A 23,339-nucleotide genomic window follows, 5' to 3' on the forward strand; every position below is an offset into this window, starting at 1 on the left:
TACCGTGACAATGTTCCTATCAAAGTTTTGGAAAATCCTCCAAAAAAATCCTCCGAAGAGGCGAGGATTTATCCCGAATTCGACGCGAACAGAAGCAAAACGAGTTCCTTTTATCGACAGATACCCCCCCCCCCCGCTCTTCTTCCCCTCTTCTCCCCCCCCTCCTCCAACTTTACGACGCCTGGTGCCTCTGTATTTTTACTTTTATCGGCCACCCTTCGGCGTGTCTTCGCGTGGCTATATATATGCGAAGGCAGTAGCCTCCAGTAACGGTGGTTGAATTTATTTATAAGTACTATTCTCCGGAGGCCGACAAAGCGAACCCGTTTTCCACGGAAAACTGTAAAATCCTCTTTACCTGTCCGCTCTTTCTCGTCCATCAATTACGCCCAGATTCCCATCCATGTATCTCTCTATGCCAGTTTATCTAAATACCGGATGAATAATTTCTAATAATTCTCCGGACGTGATATCTTTCGGACGTGTCCGTTTTAAGTTTTAAAATATTACAATATTATCGCGGGGAGGAACGTTATCTAGAATTATTGCTGGAAAACTAAAGCTGTTCACTTCGGGAAATAGAAGTGAATTTGTGAAAAATAAATAGAATAAAAAAAAAAATATATATATATATATATACACATATATATATACGTAAAAAAGAAAATAAAAATGAAAAACGGGTTTTCAATTTTGAATGGAAATTTGTAAAAAAAAAAAAAAAGAAAGAAGAAAAAAAAAAGAAAAAGAGGATAAAAGTAAAAAAAAAAAATGATAAAACGAATTCGAGGCTTTTAATCAATATAACCGACAAATTCCACGTGCGAGTTATTAAACCGATTATCCCAAAGAATTTGATTGGCTTTTCATATATTACAGAGAGCCTGCGACAAAATTTCCTGCCCTTCCTCTCTCCAGCCCGCAAAAGGAAATGAAATTTCGAGTAAATTATTATTTTCTTTTTTTTCTCCCTTTTTTTTTTTTTTATCCGCGCAAATATCCTTTGTGGATAACAGTTCTCTCTCAACGGAGGTAGTAAAAGTAACGAGCGAAATATACGTAATTAACGTATATGTGTACCGTCGAAATTAGGATAAACAAATTGAAATTAAAAATAAATAGAATCGATCCACGAATAAAACGAGCGAGCGAATAAATATAAATAAGCGAGATATTGAAAATTTCCGCGAAAGATCCGATCCGATGGCATTAGTTTTGAAAGAAAATTCGAGCGGAAATTCCGCAACGCAACTTTTGAATCAAATTAATTATCTGTTTCGCGAGATCAAAGGAGGACGGAAAAATGACATTATCGAAGATCGCGTTTTCCGTTCATCGCCACATTCGATAAAATTATTTCTCGCGAGAGATCGACTCGAGTTGTAATGCGAAATAATAGCGACCGTTTTGTTACAATGTTACAAATTCTCCTCCAAATTCCTGACTCTGATCTAAACGCTCGCCCAAGAAAACAGAAAACAGAAGAACCGAATCTTAATCTCCCGATCTATCTCGATCGCGCCAGTATTCGATAAAAAAAAAAAAATACGAAGCGAAGGACGAAGAACTGATGATACGATGAAATCGAAAAGTGTGACGAAAGAGAAATAAATTTAAAAAAGGGGGGAGGGGGAGAAATTTGCATGGAAAATTTATTTAAAAAAGAGAAATTAGAAGATTTACTGGGAGGAGCTCGAGTAAGGAAAGGGAATGGAAAAAAACAAATCTGTTTCGCTTAAAAACAGACAAGCAATCAATCTTCGTACTTAATCGTATCTTGTTTACGTTATCACGTGGCTCACCCTTCCACCGCCACCTGCCTAGAGGGAAGCTTGGTGGGGAAAATAAATCCCTCGACGGGCAAAAAGGAGGATCGGAACTAATTGTCGCACGCATTGTTCGATCACGTGTCATTTGAGATCCATTGGTCGTCGAGTGAACGTCGATCCTGGGAAGAAGAAATCGAGTGAAATCGAGTGAAACAGGTTGGGAAAAAAAACACAACTATTGGAAATATTAATCGAGATGAATTCGAAGATCGAAGCAGCGTTATGAGTATACTCGGATACTTGCGGATACTTTCAGTCAAAATGCTTTCGATCGGTGTCATCGGTGATGGATCCGGAGTGAATTTTCGTTTCGTTTGGTTCGTTATCATTTGTTGGATCACGTCGATCAATAAACTCGCGACGAGCAACATCGATGATCCTCGCGGCGGTCAAGAGGAATGGGTAGTTCGAATCGAAGGTGGAGCCCAAGTTGCATCCCTTTTGGCTTTGCAGAGCGGATACAAGCATCTTGGTCCGGTAAGTCGGATTAATCGAATCGATTTTAACGAAGAACGCTCGCGTGATTCGGGATTTTCACGTGTCGTTTTTTCACAGAAATTCGTAAAAAAAAAAAAAAAAGAAAAAAAAAATTTTACAAATGAATCAAATAATAAAGAAGATATTCGGTGGGAAATTGCACGAGAGATTGCCATTTTCTCGCGGTCGCCCGTGTGAGCAAAGTTTTTAATATTTCAAGGGATTCTGTGTGGTCCAGAGAGTTAATATTTGAAAATGGGGGAGGGGGGCGCGAAGCGGGGCAGAGGGGAGGAGGAAAAGAAAAAAAAGCACGGTAGAAATACTCGTTCCGTGGAATATTCACCGGTAATCCTGGGAATAAGTTCGTCAACGTTACGTAGACCAGGCCACTCTCTCTCTCTCTCTCTCTCTCTCTCTCTCTCTCTCTCTCTCTCTCTCTCCTCTCCTCTCCCCTCTGAATGCCAGTGCTGCGAGATGCAATTAAAACTTGAACAACTGCTTAATAACTTATTGTTAGCCACTTGTGCAACGCCCAATTCTAGTTTAACTTCGACCAGAGCATCCCGCCATTGTAACTTAACTTTCGTGTTTATCTCAGACAGAAGTAGTCGCGAACGAAGTTCCTTTCTTGTTGAACGGTAAGGAAGAGGCGGGGAATTTATTGCCGCGAGACCGAAATTATTCGTGGGAAATCGACGAAAACAATGCCGAAATGGGGGGAAGGAATCGCCTTATGAATCGAGTGCTCGTAAACTAGCAAAAATATACAGGGAGGGATGAAATATCTGGAAATATCTTTTCCCTTTTCCCGCGAATATTCGCAAAGTTATTTTTCATCCGTTGAAAGCTCTCTTCCGACTACCCTCTTTCAAGCACTCCGTTCTCGAGTAAATGGTGGAAATTATTTTTCGTTACCAATTAATGCAACGTTTATGGGCCAATATGAAATGTATATTCCCATCTCGGCTTCCCACCCTCCCCGCCCCTATTTGCAAAGAGGGGAGTGGCAAAACAAAGCAAATTAATTTTATTAAAACAAATACGCAACATGCCTTGTCCAAAGAGAGGGGAACGATTCAATTGAAATTATTTGCTGCGAATTTTCGGTTTTACAAACGTGTCGTTGGTTTTTTAGAAATTTTAAATATATAATTTTGTAAATAATACGCTCGCGTTCAACGATTTAACGATACTCTTTTTCTTCTCTCGTAAACTTCGCGCTGCTTGTTCTTCTTCCCAAACAATTTCCCAAAAAAAATTAATTCTTTTTTAAGTCGTCGAATCGAATTAGGAACATCCATTCTCCAAGTGATACGACAAAGCGAGTAGATCGCGTGGAACGTAACGTACGTATCCGAGGCGGTATCGCGTGCAAAGATTCAAATGACGAACATCGAGCGAAATTAATTAATAGTACTGAAACGAAACGACCCTCGACGACACCATATGCGATGTACAACCAGACGTTTTACACGTCCGATAATCCGCGGCGAGTCACTCTAATCTCAAGTGTTCGTTAAACACGCGCCGCAAAACGCGGCTGGTCGATTTCACGCGTGACGTAAACGCGACGTGTCAAGAGAGTAGCCGCGATACCCGCGTCCGTTATCGTGGAAACCGATTCTTATGGCGGAGCAGGGAGGGGAAGGAGGGAAACACGTGGGTGGAATAATTTGCGTGAAAAACAGCATTCGGGGGGGATTACAGAAATGTCACGGGTTCCTGGCTGGGCAAACATCATCGATCTCTCAACGCGGAAAAAAAAAAAAAAAAAGGAGGAGGTGTTTCGAAAAAAAGCAAAAATCCTGTTCCATTGTTTAGACGTTTCGAAGCGTAATTGTCGTTGAAAAATTGCCGGAAACAATACGAATAGCCCGAGCAAACGTTTCCCTCCTCCCTCCTCCGGCAATGTTTTATCGTTGCACCGAAATTCTCTGTCGATTCGCGAGAAGACGAAAGAAACGGTCGTTTTCATCGATAAATAATATTTACGACGAATAATTCCCAAGAAAAGACGTAATTTCCTTGAAGCGACGAAGAAATGCTTTTCTTCTTTTTCCTTTTTTCTCTTCTCTTTTTTCTTTTCTTTTTTTTTTCTTTCGATCTTCGTTTCCTTTCCGGAAATGGGAATAATCGAATCGGAAAGGAAGGAGGGGAAGAAAATACGAGGCGCGCGAGATCGGGAGCAATCTCGGGCAAGGAGAATCGAGAGAGGAGCGTGTCGATAAAAAAAAAAAAAAAAAAAAAACGATAACGACGTCCTTATAATTTCTTATTAAACTTCGCTTCGGGTACACGTTAATCTAATGGATAACGGTCGCGATCTCATCTCGAGAGGAATCAAAAGCGAGAAAGGGGAGGAGACGATCGGCACGCTAAACATTCGGGCAAAAGGGGGAGATACGATATCTTCCTCTTCTTGGTCGGTGGACGTTTTCTCTCGCGCGACTTGATCTCAAGGCGGAACTCGTTTTGCAAAGTGCACGGGCCGGGGAAGAGGGACGAGAGAGAAAGAGGAGAGAAACGAGATCTGGCCGATGTCTCGGCGAATCTCGCCACGGAAACGGAGGGAGAGAATGGGTGAAACGAGCGATCAAATGGTTCGTGAGGCTTGCTTACCGAGATAATCTCTTTGCAGCGATCCGTCGGGGAAACGATTTGGCCGCACTTTTTCCACGCTACATTCACGTCTCGCTGGATCTCGAAGGCCTGAAATACGTTTACGCTTTAGCGCAGATTTACCAGGCCAACGGAACGGGGGTGGACGGAGGAGCAAGAGTTGGAAAAATGTACGGGGATCGCGTTCAAAGGCTCGAGAAAATACTTAGGTGGGGAGACCTCTTTCCACGCGTATTTGACTGAGGGTCACAAAGCGGAAACTCTCTCTCTCTCTCTCTCTCTCTCTCTCGAGGAAATTGAGACGCGTCCGTGATCTCTGATCTCACGATGACTTCTCGCTCCTACTCCTACTCCCTTTTCAAACGTAGATTCATTCCGTGTCGCGAGAGATGAACACGCGCGTCATACGTTTTCACCTACGAATCCGTCCCTTAATAAACTCTTAATTCTCGACAAGGGATGGACGTTTCGAAAGTACACGGTACAAGAATGTATGTGAATGCTCGTGCGGATGAATCTGACAAGACAAAATAGAAGTAAAGAGATAAATCTCCTCTCGTTTACGCGCGCGTATGGACAATTTCTCAGACTCTGCCTCGCCCTCGGAAAAGAGGGAGATCCAAATGGATTTTCGCGAAATTGCACCGCACACGGGATAGCGCTCCTCCTCGTCGAGGTGCGTTCAAACATTCGAGGATCCGCGTCAAAACTTTGATCCACTTTCCCTCCAGACTTCCTCTTCTCCCTTCTCCACGCTTTGCCCGGAACGGAAGACGGTGCGGTGCTCGTGGCGATCGTCGCAATTACCATAATCATTTTCGTGGGCGGGGAAGAAAAACGACGGGCGCGTTTTCAGAACATCAACCGGCATAATACAAGTGGGCAGCACGCGGCCATAATTACGCGCCAACAGAGTGACTCTCCTTTTTCAAACCCGTTTTACCTCTCTTGTGCGAGCACCCGCACTTGTGCGCCCGCCAAACTGCATTTCCCTGCAGCTGCAGCCACGACTGGCGCAGTTGCAGCCGGCCCGACCGCAATCCACGCGATTCACCCTCTCCCCTCGCTCCTACATTTTCAACCCGCGCCGTGTAATTATTTCGTATAATTAAGTGCTCGTGTGGCCGGCCTCAAAGGGTGCGAAAGAGCGTGAAAGAATGTCGGAGAAACGATTCCAAGTTTTTATCGACGATCCCAAACCACGGGGTTTGTAATCGGTCCACGAATTGCTGGGTCGTTCGGTGTTTCCATCAGAGAGAGAAGAAGACGGGGAATATTTCTTCTCTAATTTCGATGTGGATAATACGTAGATTTCGAAGGGATCAGCAAGGTAAATTGGCGTGATCGTATCGTGGCACGACTTTCTTTCTTCTTCTTCTTCTTCCTTGGTTTCTCTTTTTGATTCAAAAAAGAAAAAAGTTTTTGCGATACGAATCAAATTTTACGAATAAATTCGTGCACGGGTTCCAATAAAGCAAAATGTTGGGATTAAATTATCTCGAATGAATAAATTAATACGGGAGATCGATGGATTTTGTAAGAATTTATTCCACGGTTCGAGTAGCCGCAACAAGGCACAGGATTGGCGATCCATCTTGCTCGAATCGTTACATCCTCTCGCAACATCCTACTGGTAAACGATTATGAGAGACATTTTCAGGTTTGACCATGAGATTTGAGAACGTAAGATCGAGTAACTGGAATTTTTCTCCGACTGCGATATGTTGCGACTAATACTGAATCAGGCGTGATCGAAAGAAGAATATTCTTCTCGATATCGGTAGCGCCATAGTCAAATCGTATTATTATCCCAAATTGCTCGTTGCTCGTCCGAAATTTTTACTCTTACATTTCTCTTCGATTATCTTACTCTTTCCTCCCTATTCGACGATCCGATACCTGAAACGTTGGCAAAAAGTTAGTTCCAATTTTTTTAGGATTTCACTCCGCATTTACGTCCGTTCACGTAGCAGGTACGCGCCTGGAACTGAGTGACTGACGGATGTGGAATGAAGGAAAAAGTAATTATTCATCGGGCTCGGAAACGAACTTCCGTCGCCTCGAAAGCTTTCATCTATTCGATATATAACGTTACCTTATTCAGAATTTTGGCGACATTTAAAATTTTCCTCGATAAAATTTTCCTTCAAACGTAATATTTTTTTTTTTTTTTTTTAAAGACGAATCGAACGGTCTTGAAATGAAAAATCAAACCGAATACTTTCGATCGTTGATTCGTCGATAATAAATTATCGAGATCGGGAACCAGGTCGATTGGTTGACGAACGAATTTGACGACGATTCGTTTAATCGTTTAATAAAAAAAAAAAAAAGACAAACGAACAAATTTTTAACTTTAACGTACGAGTCTGTCGCAATCGTCTGCCTAAGCGCACAGGAAGCAGAAAATCCGATAAGCAAGCTGATTACTCGCAGTGAAACTTGCGAACGTCTAAGTTACTTCGGTTTATCATATATCTTACACGGACATCCTATGTTATAAAGGCACGAGATTGCTCAATCAAGCCTGGCCTCCGGGCAAATTGAAATCCAGTTATCGAGAACCTGTTATGAAACTGTTGGAATGAATTTCCCAACGTTAATTTCCCGAGTACGGCAAAGGATGGGGGCACGGTGTTTTCTTTACACATCCGGCGACACTGAGAATCGGGTAGCAAACGGGCACGGCACATCCCGACGGGGGATTAGATTCCTTTGCAAAGTTTCCACGTCTCGAAATATTATTTCGAGAGAAGATGTGGGTGTTAACTCCCCGCGAGTTGTACACAATTACCGCCTATACACGCGATCATTCCGTTAACACGCGCTCCATCGAACGTGGAAATTGGCCATCCTTTGATCATCGTCATCGTCAAAGGGAATCTTTTGTAAAATGTCAAATAAATTTCGTCAAATTTCGCGTGACGTTCATATATATTCATGGGGTATGATAGGGGTTGAATACTCGTGTTTATTCACTGGGGATTGAACGATGTAAACTTGCCGCTTTTCTTCTTTTTTCTTTTTTTTGGGTCCAAAAAATTGCACGAAGGAACGGAATTACAAATTCTCGAGTCGAGAAAAAAAAAAAAAAAGAAGACAGAAAGAAATGATTGGGATAAGATTGATAACGCGAGAGGGATCGAAAGTAAAAATCTTCTTGGACGAATCGAAATTGGGAGGGAATAGTAATAGCGTGACACTTTTTCTCGCCCCTTTCCCTCGACGCCATTAATGACGAACGTTCATAAATGATCGAAACGGATGCGGAGATCTGCCGATTCAGCTTTACCGTTTGGCAGTAATTGAAATAAATGACGTGGCGCCCTGCTGAACGCCATAATGAACTTCCCCGTTACGGGGCTTGACAGATGTCACAGCGACCTGCCGCTTGGCGCTCGCCTTCGTTAGCTTCCTACCTTCGAAAAGGTTTAATCTCGGTTCAAGTAGGTCTCGATATTTGATCTCTGATCTATGGCTAACTTTCCCCTCCGTATTTCGTATCGATCCTTCTTCTCCTCCCCCTCCACCCTCCTACACCGGTGACGAACATCTCATCACGTTACCACCGTTTATTCCTTCATCAAGCAACGTTTGATTACATTTCACGTTCCATTCATAAATGAAAACGCTTTAATCTCCTAGCTATAAATATTTGCACGTTCTCCCTTTTTAAAAAAAAAAAAATAATAATAATGCATGCGACTTAATTCCATTTTCTGGAATTTTAAAATTTTTCACGCACCATCGGTGTGTACGCGACGGACAAAAAAGAATATCGCGAAATATTTCATAAATACGCTTTTTTTTTTTCTCTCCCTCCGTTTTCTCTCCATTTAGCCGCCTGCCTCGCCGCTTCGAGACGATTTAATTAATTTCGCGATCTCTGTTGGCAATCGATCCGCTCCAATTTTTATTCCCCACGTTTAATTAATCGATCGTCGATCAATCGTGAAAATCGAATCGATACGCGACAACATTTACCCGGCGATCGGGGCATTCCTCGATATTGCCGTGAAATTAGATACTAGTTTGCTCGCACACTCACGCCGCGTGTCACCCACATAATTCCGATACATAACATAATCGATACTAATAGGTTCAAGAGTTAAGTGAGATCGAGTGTATGAAGCTAGTCGGGGGGGGAGGGAGAGCCCTCTTTGACCAAATTCACGTGACGCTGGTTACGGGGTTGATTTCAATTTAAACTTCGACTTTGACGTGTCCCAGGCTCGACGTAGTTTCGAAGATTGCCCTCGCTAATTCAATTTTCTTACGCATTATGGGGAGGGGGGAGAGGGAGGACTGGATGCGGCCAACGGATCCCATGGCGAGAAACCATCATCTCGAGTCCGTCAACTTTCTCAATTGTAATTTCAATCCCGATCTTCCAGTCCAAATAAAGTTTTTCAATTCGAGGGAGCTAAGCTGTTTTCCTCGCAACGAGAGAATTAAGCTTCGATCAGCTTCGCTTTAACTCTCGAATCTTTGCCTCGATGCGGGCCACGCAACGAATTTCGTAGCTCGTAGTCGTTGTTCGTAGCTCACAACGATCGCTTATCGTACAAATTCTGCCTGATTTCCGTTCACCTGATGCGCCTTCCTCGAAATTCGCCGCGATAAATTCGATTGTACACGTTGAATTCCTGGATGGAAGTGGCAGATCGAAGATTTGCGGATCCTCGAAACCGGGAACGGATCTCGACGCATCGATATCGCAATTACGAGCGACTCGATTATTACCAGGAAACACCGTCCTCGAACGAACGACGCCCGAAAATCTTGCGCGTAAATTCGTGAAAATGGAAACTAGGACGGGGGGTGGGGGAGGGGGGAAATTCACTGTTTCTCTGATTAGAAATATCGATACGCTCTACTCTAAAAACACTACGCAATATCGATAGCAAATATCGTTGGAAAACGAAGAATATTCGAGACGATGGAAAGAATACCGCCAATACTCGAGAAGGAGGAGGAAGGAAAACTAGCGAAAACCAGCAAACAGCCATCACCGAGAGGGGGTTGAGGGATCCATGGGGTGTCCCTGTAAGAAAAGTGTCTCTCTTCCATGAAGGGATAGAGAAACGTTAGGGTTTTCATTGGAATCTGACGATGCCTGCGGGAGCTTACTATCCCGGGATTACGCAGAGACAGTTGGAAATCCGATCAAAACAAATGGACTGCGAAAATACTCCCTCCCTCCCTCCCTCCCTCTCTCTCACGTTCGCCCACTCTTCTCGTTTCCACCGCACGGAATCATTTAGAATCAGTCGTTTGCTCGAACACTGTTACAAACCGACTCGAATAGCCTCGAACTCGCAGATTCTCCGCGGCGAGAGAGGACGGATCGATCGCGCAATTCGACGATAGCAGAAATCCGCTGATCGCGAAGTAATGAGCAACGCTGATTTCTTGCCCTCCTTTCCCCTCCCTTTCTCCCAGGTCGCAAGAGCCATCTCGCTCCCCCTCCGTACAGACGGCACAAACGGCGTTTGGTGGCGTCACGAGGGGTGGGTTAATAACGCGGAGCAGAGAACTCGTCTCGAGGGTAGTTTTGGACAGCGTCGAGCGTCGATTGCCACGGGGATAAAGGGAGCCATTACCACGTAACAGACGGATCCGAGGCGTTTCCCACGTGGAATTTAAAGCGGTCCGACGTCAAACGTGTCTCGTTTCGTGGCCGTTTACCCTCGCCAAGGATCGACGACCTTGGCGTGGAAATTAGCGAAAAGGATCGACGAGGATAATTCATTTCCATCCGTCGGGTCGAGGAGAGAGAATGGAGGAGGGGAAGAAATGGAAGAACATTGTTGACGTCGTTTGAATTATCGTCGCCGAGTATCCGGCTCGGCTTAGAATGGATACGCCGGTGACAAAGAGCGAAGAATCGCGGATTAACCTGGAAAAGTCACGATTAGAAAAGTTCCACCTATTCGACGCAGAGCGAGGGGGAGGGGGTGTGGGATAAAATATTTAGCCGGGGACGAAAAATCCGCGATACGTGGCGACTTGAAACGGAGCGGAGAAGAGAACGGAGTCGGGCAAAATAGACTCCATAAATCTTCTTAAACGCGTCGGCGGAATTATTTGCGGGATAGGGGTGTCGTGGATGTAAATTGCCCCGGTTCGGCTTCCTGCCGGCGCCTCGAATCGCGATAACATCGATGTGCAGGGGCATAAAAATCGGTCGGCAGCTAGCTGCTTACGCCAACGCGTGCGTGCGATCGTTCGCACGTACCATCCGTTTTTCTCCCCAACGCGTCCAAAACTGAATTCTGCCCTCCATCGTTCACTCTCTCTTTCTCCGACTGAAAAAAAAAAAAGAAAAAAAAAATAAATAAAAGACAAAAGAAAAGGGAGAAAAAAAATACAAACGAAACAACAAAATAAAAAATAGACACGAACAAAGAGGAAAATAGAAAGGAAGGGAAAAAAAAAAAGCGAGCGCGTATCCTCCTCGTCGAGTTTATCGTTCGATTCGACGGCAACGACCAATCCAATTCATTCTCTCTGGTTGAATATATTGCAAATATAATAGATACCGGATTATAGGGAATTTTTTTTCACGAGCCAAGCCAGGCCAGACGCGGGATTATTGTTTCATAACGGGTTTCGTCCGATTTTTTCCGCCCTTTGTTTTTCCACCATGTGATTCGACGAAAATTGGGGTCACTCTTGAGCCTATCGCGTAACCACGCGATATCCTGGTAATATCGCGGAGAAAACGTGGCAGAAAACGTAGCCGAGGCTGCTATCTGTTCTTTTTCGAATCGATCCTTGTCTCGTCTGCGAATTGCGTTTGAATATATCGTACATCGACTGTTAATTAACAAGCGAGCAATATTATCGAAAAGAATCGGGATACGTATCTGCGATGAGATCCCAGAACAATGGATCCGCGATGCTATTTCTTTCGCGCTCGAATCCCGTGATTTTTCTTCTTTTTTTTTTTTTTTTTTTTTTTCGACTTCGTGCCGCGAGTTATTCGATAATACGAAGAAATATTTCAAACTTTTGACAGTTCATTTTCCCATGTATTTTTCCCCTCGTTTTCTCAATGACGAACGAGGGTTTTAATCGCGACGTCCATTGAAACGGTGCAAATATGGAAATGATCTAGCGCGAGATACGACATTAAACCGGAAAAGCGGAAAGGGTGTATGCCATCCGGTCGTGGGGACACGGTCCGATTTATGTAATCCAAGAGCTCCTGTAATATTTGTAATTGACATTCATAACGTTAAAAAACACACATACGTTTTGTTTACGATCCTCATCCTCCCTGATATAGCTTTGATATTTCGTTTACACGAAAATTGCACGTATTCGATTTATATTTCAACGCACCTTTTGAAAAAGAGAGAAAAGAAGAAAAAAAAAATATTCAATCGCGAGGGGAAATTTATTAGCACGATTATCGTCCGGCGTTCGAGAAATCCCTAACAATTTTTTCCATCCCTCCGCGCGTTTCTCCGCGACGATGAGCCATAAACCAGTTTGCACCTGCAATTCCTCGTCACACCGTGCACGTATTCCCATGCGTCGTGCCCTATTGCGCCAGCACACGCAGTCACCACCACAATCATCAATCAGGCCAGGTCGTGGATCGATAAACTATCAGGAGCATCCAATCGGAAAATCCAATTGCGAGGGGGTGGATCGAAAATAAAAACCAAGCGTTCCTCGTTACGGAAATATCGCGACTTTGATTAAGTTGATCCTCTTCCCGTTTCACGGCGATATCCTACGCTCATCGTACGTAAAAAATTCTATCACCACGTATAGACACTTGTACAATCGTAACATTATATCCCTTATCCCAGATGCTCGACCATCCCTCAAAGTCCTCCCTCTTGTTTCTTTCTATCCGTTCATCTATCTATCTATCCTTTCGTCCAAGAAACCAACCACTCGTTCATGCTATCCTGTTCGAAGCGTCCCGTTCGATCGTTCGAAGGGCTGAAACGTCGCGACGTCCACGGCGCACCACCCTCGCTGCTCGAGCACCCTCGAGCAACTTCGTTCGATCAGAGGGGTCGCGACGAATCAGAACAATTGAAAGTAAAAATGTTTTTACGATTTTTGTGCATCGAATTGCGTATCTTCTCTCTCTCTCTCTCTCTCTTTTTTTTTTATTTATTTTTCCACATCGGTATGGAAAAATTCATAGATTTATTTTTCGTTCGTTATTTTAGAAATTCGAAAGCGATTCTTATTCCATGTTTTTTGCATTAAATTTTTAGCCGGAAAAAAATGTGTGTACGATGATACGTTGTCCGAGTTGGTGATAAAAAAAAATCGAAAAAAAAAAAAAATAGTGGTAAATAAAAGTCATGCACAGATCTGTACATTGTACTCTATGTTTCGTTTAACCTTTTTTTTTTTTTTTTTTTTTTTTTTTTTTTTGCGAAACCTGTGCGATATCGCGTTATTTTTTTTCTTTTTTTTTTTTTTAAAAACGCAGAATTTCCAAATTCACGTGCCGTGATTTTTTTGTTGTTTATCTCAGGTCTTGGGGTTCAAGGACACGTATATATGGCACAAAGATGACAACGGTGGACAGCAAAAGAGGGGTGGAATTCGTTCAACGAAAGCGCTGAATTCAAGCAGCAAGGTAACAAGGCTCGACGTTAAAAATTCTTTTCAATCTACAAGAATTCCACCTCACTGACACGATTCTTCTGGTTCGAAGATCATTTGGGCGGATCAGCAGAAGACGATCAAGCGACATAAACGCGATTATGCGCCACTATCTAGCCTCGATTCGGAGAAACCTCTGATAAGGGAGAAAAGGTTGGAGGTAGATCAGTACCGCTTGAATAGTATAAAGGAGGACGACGAAGATTGGCAAGAATTTCGAATGGAAGATTCCGAAGACTCCAGATTGATGTTCAATGACGAGCTTTGGGATCAAGAATGGTATCTGGTAATGAAGTAAAATGTTCGAGGCATTCTTGTTCCAAAAATATTACGTTTGGGATAAATATAATACTTAAAAAAAAAATAAATAAATAATAGGAAGGAAAAGGGAAGAAGAAAAATCAATATGAAACCTGATCAATTAAACGAAGTCGTTGGTAAAATAGACGAGTTATCTTGCGTGATAAAAAGATAAAGCTTCTTTATCAACCGTTGCAGAGAGATACCAGATCGAGCAAAGCTCTCCCCAAGCTGGATCTCAACGTTCTACCCCTCTATCGACTGGGGATAACTGGTCGAGGCGTGAGAATAGCTGTTCTCGACGATGGGTTGGAATATACCCACGACGATTTGCGAAATAACTACGTGAGTAGCACGAAATTTTATACCTCGAGGTACGTTTTCCATCCTACAGATGACAGGGATCAATGATTCGAGATTGTGATCCTTGAATTTTTTTTTCAAAATCTTTCACTTTTCTTCTTTTCCAATTTTTCCATTTTTTTTTCCTTGATCCAATATTTAATTTCGTCGTGAATTTAAAATTTTGTTTCCATTTCCAACCTAGGATCCTGATATCAGTTATGACGTGAACGAGGGTGACGACGATCCCTTTCCACGATACGAATTGTCAGGTAAGAGTTAAATTGTTGTAAAAATAAATTTCGATTTACCAATTATTATTCTTTATCTTGGATTAATATTCTTGGATTAAAACGACGAATTTAAAAAACAAAAAGAAAATAAAACTTACACTCTTTTTAATTATCCAGTACACAGACTGAAAATTCTATTCGATCAAGATACTTCGTTTCGTTGCGTTGAAGTATTGCCAAGACATCGTTCTTCGTATAATACAGAAATTGTTCTTCACTGATAAGCGAACTTTGGTGAACTATTGACGAACAAACTGTGCATAGTTACATTATTACTTCGAAGATGTGGAAAATTAGTTTAAAACTTGACTCATTCCATCCTAAAACTCGACGAGTGCACAGGATATCATTGACATCAGAGTGCTCTCATTATCGTCTCAATCAAAATTAAAAACTTTCCGAGAGACCTTTCTCGCAAGATATTATCGACATCGCATTCAATAAAAACAATCATCTCCCGATTCTTTTCACATCCAGCGATTCTTTTTCCTCCCACTCGAACCTTCGTTCGATCCTCTTCCTTCAATTTCCCTGATCGAACGTATTACTTCCAAATTCACCTATGACTTTTTTATCACATTGTTCAAAATTCTAAAAATAACCACCTTCCAATTCTCCGACGTCCACAGCTTGGATAAACTTTCCTTTCCAACGATTCCACGAAATCACCCTGATTCCTCCCACGACGATTCTTCGATTCAACGCATGTTACTTTTTCACCTATTATTATTTCTTTCTCCTTTTATCATCGATATAAACTCGCTAAACATAAACTCGCAGTCGATACATCGATATGATAAACCTTGGCAAAGTTTCTCGAACAAAATCGCGAAGAGTCTTTTCGATTTCGATATTATTTTCTCACGCGACGCTGTTCAACCGTTTCCAGGAACGAACGGTCACGGTACGAGATGCGGTGGGGAAATAGCGATGGAGGCGAACAATCGCAAGTGCGGCGTGGGCGTTGCTTTCGAGTCGTGGATCGGCGGTATCAAGCTTCTCGACGGTTTGGTGAACGATCGCGTGGAGGGGGAGGCCCTCGGCTACAGGCCAGACCTGGTGGACATTTACACGGCCTCGTGGGGACCTGCGGACGATGGGAAAAGTTTGGAGGCACCTGGAAGACTGGCCGGAGAGGCGCTCCAACGTGGTGTCGCGATGGCGAGTATCCCAAAGACGAAACGGTTTAAAACGCTCGAAAAACGTTTAATTCGAATGAACGCGGGTTAACGAGCGGTGATGATCCCCCCCTTTGAGTCGCTTTCGACATGGGTCAAGAGTTTCTAATTACTCGAAACGTTAATTACTTTGAAACCGAGCGAGTTCCGTTAACCTCGTTAATATAATATTTCCACCCACGAATTTTTTCCCTTTTCTCTCTCTCTCTTTTTCTTCCAATTTTTTAATTAATTTCGTACACGAGAAAATGACGTGTCATAAAGGATACGACGGGATGGTTGCGGGTATAATATAAGACACGGTCGCGAAAAATTAAATATTCATGAAGAATGAGTAGCGCGAAAGGCCGATGCATATTTATCAACCCTGATTCTCGCGTTAACATTCGTTTTTATCCCGTTTATCCAATAAAAGTTTTTATTTCTCTTGGATTGGAAAGTTTTTTTCCACCGATCTTCTCGATATCGTCGATTCGATTGTTGTCCAGGGCAGGGATGGCAAGGGCAGTATCTACGTATGGGCTTCTGGTAACGGAGGTTTGAAGTCGGACGACTGCGGGTGCGATGGATACGTGGGAAGCATTTATACAATCGCCGTAGGCTCTGCCAGCCAGGCCGGAAGATTTCCATGGTACGGTGAAAGCTGCCCCGCGACAATGGCCACGACGTACAGCAGCGGGGCCTACCACGATCAAATGATAGTGTGTTACATTCGTTCGATTGATAGAATCAAATTTTTAAATTTGAATTACAAAATGAATAGAGGCGCTCCTCCTAGCAGTGGAATAATTTAACCAACTCTTTCAGGCGACGACAGACTTAAAAAACACCTGCACCACTGGGCACACTGGTACTTCCGCATCCGCTCCATTAGCTGCCGGTATTCTGGCTTTAGCTTTGCAAGTGAAGTACGAGCTCGTTGATTTTCTTTTCTCTCTCTCTCTCTCTCTCTCTCTCTCTCTCTCTCTATAGAGAGAGAGAGAGAGAGAAAGCAATGGAATTCTCGTTTTGTTTTAAACTCCATTTTAATACGAGATCGAATTATGATGGCATCGTCGTTAAAATTGAAGTAGCTTCGAGCATTGCGTTTCCTTGTCGTAAATATTTGAAAATTCTTTAAAGAGGAAATCAATCCATGAAGCATCAATTATTGTTGTATTATTGAAAATTTTGAACAAATTTTATACCGCTTTTTTTCCGCGATAAAATCTGCGGTATTCTTAATCTACAACAATATTACCTCATAGTTGTTTTAACCTATTAAAAAGAATGCCTTAAGCTATTTTCCTTGTGCACGCTGTTTTAACCTGTTCCGGGAACACGGCCATGAAACCTTCCATTGGAGTAAATATTTCTTCGCCACACAGTGAAGAATAATGAAAATAATTTACTGTTATTCTTGAAGCAAAAATTTAACCTGGAGAGACGTGCAACACCTCATCGTTTGGAGCTCGGAATACAGCCCGCTCAGGTATAACTCTGAAACAATATTAATTAAAATTACCCAAATTTTACACGTGCATAACTCTTGCTGAAAATCTATTTGAAGCTATGCAATCTAAGCTAATCTAGTTAGAAACTTTGGCCTTCGATTCTTCTTTCGACTCGCATCGATACGACTTCCGGTTCTTAAGATATCCTGCATCGAAGGAAGGAAGCTTGATTTTTAATTCAACGCGATTCTTTTTCCTTGTTGCACACGCTTCGACCTCTCTTTCCCTCCCTCTCCCTCTCTCTCATCCACCAGTGACCTATCCCAATGATGCGCTGGTCAGTTACAGACGCTCAGTCAGCTTTTTCTCCTCTCTTACTACTTACTTACATCGTACGCATTCCTAAGAAAAGATGTAGGTCACAGCGATTCGGATACACAGCCATTCATGCCTCTCCAGCCAGCCTTTTCGCTTTAAATCTGAGATCTCGGGAACCAATCGAGATATCGATTCGAAACAAAAAGCATAAGTAACCTGTTTTCTTCCATGCGTCTAATTTTAATGCGTTCCGTAAGAGATTCTTTTCCAAGATTGTTAACTCAACGTTTATTGCGATACGATGATAACGCGATACACTCGAATTAGTTAAATACGAAGATAACATCTGTATCTAATTTCCGTGATATCAATGCTCGAATCACTCGATTATTATTCTCGATTATTATATTATTACTAGATATATTTTTCCAAATTTTTGCCAATGACAAGTTTTGAAAAAATATTTCTCGCGAAACAAGAAAACCGAACTCGATATAGGTTTTTTTCTCTCCTTGGGCATCGCGAATCCAACGATGGATCAAACCATTGTGCCGTTCTTATTCGTTTTAGGGACGAGGGAGGAAATGTAGGTCGCGCTGTTTTCACGATAATTGCTGTAAAACGAACGATTCTTCGTTTCTTCTTTCTCGGTAATGATAATTTTTCACGGCCGGTCGATCAAAAGTCAGGGTCAAGATACGCTTGAAAAACGAATTAAATTAATTCGTGCTCCTTTATTTTATTTTTTTATTATTACATTGTTTCGCAATAATCCACAATAATCGTGTTTATCAGAGACGAAAATAATAATCCAACGATTCGATTTAAAATTTCCAAAAAGCATTCATTCTTCTTCGGCGTGGAGGGATAGCACGGATTTAGTGACCTGATTGCGCGATTGTATCGGGCCTCTCAACGAGATGAAACGAACAATGCTTTATTCCGCGTCGATATCGTTTAAACGAAACCATTTGTTGCTTAAATCGATGTTTGCAAACGCGATCGATTCATCGAATCATTTCACGAGAGATCTCGAGTAGATCGTCGTAAATAAACCGGAAAAAATTTAGATAACATCATCGTGTAAATAACTCGGTGATCGATTTAAAGTAGAATTTACCCAAAGTTACGTTTTTCAAAAAGAGAGGAAAAAAAGTATTAGATAAAGAACTTTTCCTCCTGTTTCTCGTATAAAAAGAAAAAAAAAAGGATTATACCTGTTCCGTTTTACGCTGGCCATTCTTTGTTTCGCGGAGGCAAGTCCTGTAATTGCACCAACTTTCAACAGGGAGAATCCTGGCTGGTTCAGAAACTCGGCTGGATTTTGGTTCAACTCACGTTTCGGCTTTGGACTTATGAACGCGTACTCGTTGGTCTCTGCAAGTTACAATTGGACCACCGTGCCCGCCAAGACCATCTGTAAAGTGGACGTTGCTAAAGGGTAAGTAACAATTTGCCCTTAATCGATACCGACTTTTTATCCACGACATCAACCGGGTCACAAACGAAACGTGTGCGCGACACGCAGCGTACACGTTTCGCTTGAACGCGTGGAAAAAAACAGATTAAGATTAAGAGACTTAATTAAAGACTTGATAAAATGTGGCACAGATAATTAAGTGTTATTTAATTAATTGATCGATAATACGAAGCTATCCAATTATACTTACCTCCTCACGTGCAAAAACGCGCACCTTTCCATTCCAACCACTCACGATTTAGATTATCACTACGTGATTTCTTGCTTTAAACTTTAAACACCACTAACACCACTCGAACACACACTTTCCACCTCGAAAAACACTTCCACCTGTTATTTCGTTTCTTGCACACGTTCCACTTATATATATATATGTATCTCAATTTCCAACCAAGTATTTTTTATAACAATTTTTATAACTCCTCACATCGAGGAAAATTAAACGTCTCCCTTCTTTCAAGCGTTGCTCAAGTCGAGATGTCCAAAGAGAGAGAGAGAGAGAAAGAGAAAAACAGGCGTGTACGAATTACGTGTCGCGCTTCTTCGTCGCAATCAGAGGTCCGGGTGATGTTCGTCCTTGATCCTTTGAAAAGCGCAGCAAAGCTCGGCGACTTTTTTTACGTCGTTAAACTCAACATGCTCCGTAAAGTGCTCTTCAGTCATTCGTTACTGCACCGTAAAGAAGGCAGTCGAAAAAGTGGAACGTCTCGAGGACTTTTCCTACGTTTCTCGCACGTCGGTTTACCGTTTTCCCGGGACGAAAAGTAGCCCCGTTTTCCCCTTTGAGCCCCAAAACCTGCCCTTCGAAGTGTAGCCAAGACCTTTCCCTCTCTTCTTCTCCTCTTCCTTTTTTCCCCAACTTCAAACCAACACTTCTTTGTGTCACCGCGCGTCGCTTCCTCCCCTCGGAAAAAGAATTCCGACGAAATTTCCGTGCACACCCGTTCGACGTGTCGCTTAACCGATATAATTTATTCACAGTAAAACGTTATAGCCGATTAGTCGAGCGCTCTCCTCTTCTTGACAATATTCCAGAAAGTTTCAATAAAATCTATCGGCAAGATTCCGCGGAAACACGTATATATATGAGAAAACGTTTCTCCTTGGTCTAGAATCGACAAGAAGTTGGCTTATGGAAATACCAGGAGGATACGATTCGAGGCAGAGGATGAGTGTCGAAACGAGATTACGTTTTTGGAACACGTGGAAATTGAGGTTAGCCTCGAGTACAGTGTTCGCGGTGCACTCCAGATACATTTAACCGCGCCATCAGGTAAGAATCCGTACGCTTCCGTCGATCGTTGAACCGTAACTGCGTCGAATATAAACAGCGGAAGAGTGGGGAAGAGTATTCGTGGAATAATAATAAACTGGAAACTGATAATACGCGCGTCGATTTCGAAATAAACATTGGAAACGAAAACATTATAATAGAAATATTTCGACGTATTTATATGTCGCGCGAAACGAATTTCGCCGCAGTCTCGGTCGAGGCGTGCGAAATAAACGAAGACGGAGAAATAAAATATTTTCCCGCACACAGATGCGATCCCGAGGCGCGCATCCCCGAGATCGATTTCACGTGGTGGAGCTATCGCTTCGAAAAACGATGGGACAGTCAACCGTGCGAGATTTATGATCCATCCAGTTTTTAAAGAGAAATTTAAGGAAAAATATTTTCACCCCCGATCCTTTCTCCCTCCGAGTTTCAAAGATAGCCCGCGGTGCGAGTCGAGCAAAAAGGGAAAGCATTAATAAAGCTTTTATTTCGCGAGGGAAAAAGTTGGTAAATGGGAAGAAAGCTTTGAAAAATAATTTCTCTCTCTCTCTCTCTCTCTGGAAGCAAATTTAACCAAACATTTTCTTACGTACACCATTATTATCTGCTTCTTGGAAAACAAATTATGGTTACTACGAGAATGTCAGATGTAATAGAAACGCAACGATCGATATTTTACCGTAACAGAACTGAATCAGAGCTAATTCTAATGAATCGAGAGAGAGAGAGAGAGGGGGGGGGGGAGAAAGGGGCATTGTGTAGCTTTAATTCGGAACACGGTCGCGAATTCTGTTATATTAATAGCCGATATTCCGTGTGTGAATGCATTGAGGAATATTTGAAAAACAAGTAACCACGAAGAAACGATTCGATTGAAAGAAAGGTCCACACGATTTCCATCAATGCATATATTTTTCTGACTTCGAGAAATAAAATTTAACGATCGTGCCTCTATCTCCCTCTTTCTCTTGAATTTTTGTACTTGCCTGAAAAACAATTTTTCATTTCCAAAAAAAAAAAAAAAAAATAAGATAAATTTCACAATATAATGAAAATAGAATTCGTTGTATTCTTCTTCTTTTCCTTTTTTTTCTTTTTAATTTTATATTTTCAAGGGACAAAAGTGCAGATATTGAAACCAAGAGAATTGGACGATTCGACAGCAGGTTTCGAGAAGTGGAAATTTATGTCTGTAGCATCGTGGGGCGAGGATCCACGTGGTAGCTGGATTTTAGATATTCTTGACGAGGTAATCCATTCCACGAATAAATTTCCCATCTAATCCTGTACCGTTCGTTTCACACGGGAGAAAAGAATAGTTGCCCAAGATCTAATCGAACTTGTTCATTTGCAACTCAACAGATCGGGCCGAAAGAAAATAATGGCACGATACAAGGATTTGCATTGGTTTTACACGGAACCAGGGAAATGCCTGAGTATCGTAAAAATGGGCCACGAATTTACAATCAGGACTACAATCGAATTCGAAACATTGTGAGTAGATTTTATACCCACGAATTGTAATACAATTTTTTCTCTCTTAATTTTTCTTTTTGATAATTTTTTCGACCATAAGCTTCGAATTTCTCTTCTCTTAATATATCCGACATTTTAACGCGAAAAGCTTGAACCGAATATTTTATTATGCAGAACGATGATCGATCGATGAAATCCATGTTCGAGAGGAAACTAGGATTGCTCCTTCAAGAGACAAACGACGTCTATGGAAAAGATTGGCTCGAGCTCTTGTGAATATATATATATATATATATTTTTTTTTGGGAAAAATTATCATTTGTTATATAAAAAAGAAAATGTAAAAAAATAAAGACGAATAAAATGTATTAAAATCGATACACGTACGTTTCTTTTCTACCTTTTGTACAATTCATTTTCGATTTTCACATATCACTTTCATATTCTTTTTTAGTCCAGAGAATATAAAAGAAAAAGTGATCTCTAATAAGAACGTAAGAACATAATTGATGATGTAAAGGTCAGTAACAGATGGCTACAACGACACAAAGGAAATGATAAAACAAGCTGCATTTTCTAGCAGTTCTTTTCAAAAGAGAATGCATGAAATAAAAAAAAAAGAGAGAGAGAGAGAGAGAGAGAGAGAGAGGATGAAAGTAGAATAAGAGAATGTTGACATTTTTCAGAATAATTTTCATCAAGCAACAGGCTTACGTTTTCCCCGAATATAACATGTTTCACATTTCCTGTGTAAATATGTCGCTGTTATAGCATACGTTTCCTTGTTCTCTAAATCCACTACTTTGCAAAATGATAACTTAGAGGAGCACGATGCAATCACGAGATATGAGAAGACGGCTTCAGAGTCAGAAGACTCGAGGCACGTAGATGAATTTACATTCGTGTAATCCTCGAGCAAATTTCTATAGTTTCTCCTTTGAATTTAACGTGTTTAAAATTTAATACTTTCTCCGATTAATCTCTATAATTAATGAATTAATAAACAAAAAAATGTTTGAATCTTTCGCTTATAAAAGGATTTATTTGTCAAAAAAACATTCCAAAAAAATTGAACTCCCGACAGAAGATATTATCATTTCTCTCATAGCATAAACACAGTAAAGGAAACAGTATTTAAGAGAACACGTATTTTAAATAGAACGTGACCGATATTCTTTTTCTGAGTAATGCAATTAAGTTTTCTTAAAATCCATTCTATGTTCAATTCCACGAAAGCGTCGGCAGACACGAATGCATTCATACGAGGAAAATGAATTATTTATATAATATAAACTAGAACTGGTACCGAAATTTTCTTAAAAAAAAAAAAAAAAAAAAAGAAACCATTAATTGTCCATCACAATTGTTACGATTATTCTGAAAATAGTAAAAAATCGGATGCAACGGTCATAAATCATTTCGCGGTGCAAAAATGCAAATTATGCAAGGTGATGAGGAGTTTTGGGACGATGCATAAGCGAGGAGCATTTCCAGTGAAATATGGCGAAAGCTATTAGCGCAGCTCGCCAACTATTTCGTGGTTTAAAGGGTTAAGTTCGTGCGAAATTTCCACCAACATCTTCTTATCATTTTCTCCACTTCGAGATACAATTCTTTCGCGTTGGTAACAAACTTTTCTATCTCCCCTCCTCTCGTGTCTTTCTCGTTTTCAATC

At 41.5% G+C, this 23,339-nt stretch overlaps 1 protein-coding gene across 2 annotated transcripts; it reads left to right on the plus strand.

The window, feature by feature from the left end:
• The first annotated feature begins 1,883 nt into the window (after nt 1–1,883).
• On the plus strand, nt 1,884–22,042 carry LOC100871573 (neuroendocrine convertase 1). Of its 2 annotated transcripts, XM_003692629.4 has the most exons (14): nt 1,884–2,306; nt 13,435–13,539; nt 13,618–13,851; nt 14,064–14,210; nt 14,413–14,479; nt 15,390–15,661; nt 16,167–16,379; nt 16,486–16,586; nt 17,084–17,149; nt 18,718–18,870; nt 20,022–20,182; nt 21,304–21,437; nt 21,551–21,682; nt 21,839–22,042. In XM_003692629.4, the coding sequence occupies exons 1-14, from the start codon at nt 2,052–2,054 to the stop codon at nt 21,938–21,940; spliced, it is 2,142 nt and encodes a 713-aa protein (XP_003692677.2). In that variant the 5' UTR covers nt 1,884–2,051; the 3' UTR covers nt 21,941–22,042. The 2 variants fall into 2 exon arrangements, 1 of the variants encoding a protein (XP_003692677.2); XR_015294219.1 differs by lacking the exon at nt 20,022–20,182.
• The last annotated feature ends 1,297 nt before the right edge of the window (nt 22,043–23,339 follow it).

This window comes from Apis florea, unplaced genomic scaffold (genome assembly GCF_048593485.1).
Source record: "Apis florea isolate Af1SG1 unplaced genomic scaffold, ASM4859348v1 contig_3587_pilon, whole genome shotgun sequence".
Classification (NCBI taxonomy): Eukaryota; Metazoa; Arthropoda; class Insecta; order Hymenoptera; family Apidae; genus Apis; species Apis florea.

What these genes read in the sequence shown, in the direction of transcription:
- LOC100871573 (XM_003692629.4), top strand. Translation starts at nt 2,052, where the DNA reads ATGAGTATACTCGGATACTTGCGGATACTTTCAGTCAAAATGCTTTCG. An exon ending in TCCACGATACGAATTGTCAG is followed by an intron (nt 14,480 to 15,389) that starts GTAAGAGTTAAA and finishes AACCGTTTCCAG; the next exon opens with GAACGAACGGTCACGGTACG. An exon ending in AAAGTGGACGTTGCTAAAGG is followed by an intron (nt 18,871 to 20,021) that starts GTAAGTAACAAT and finishes TCCTTGGTCTAG; the next exon opens with AATCGACAAGAAGTTGGCTT.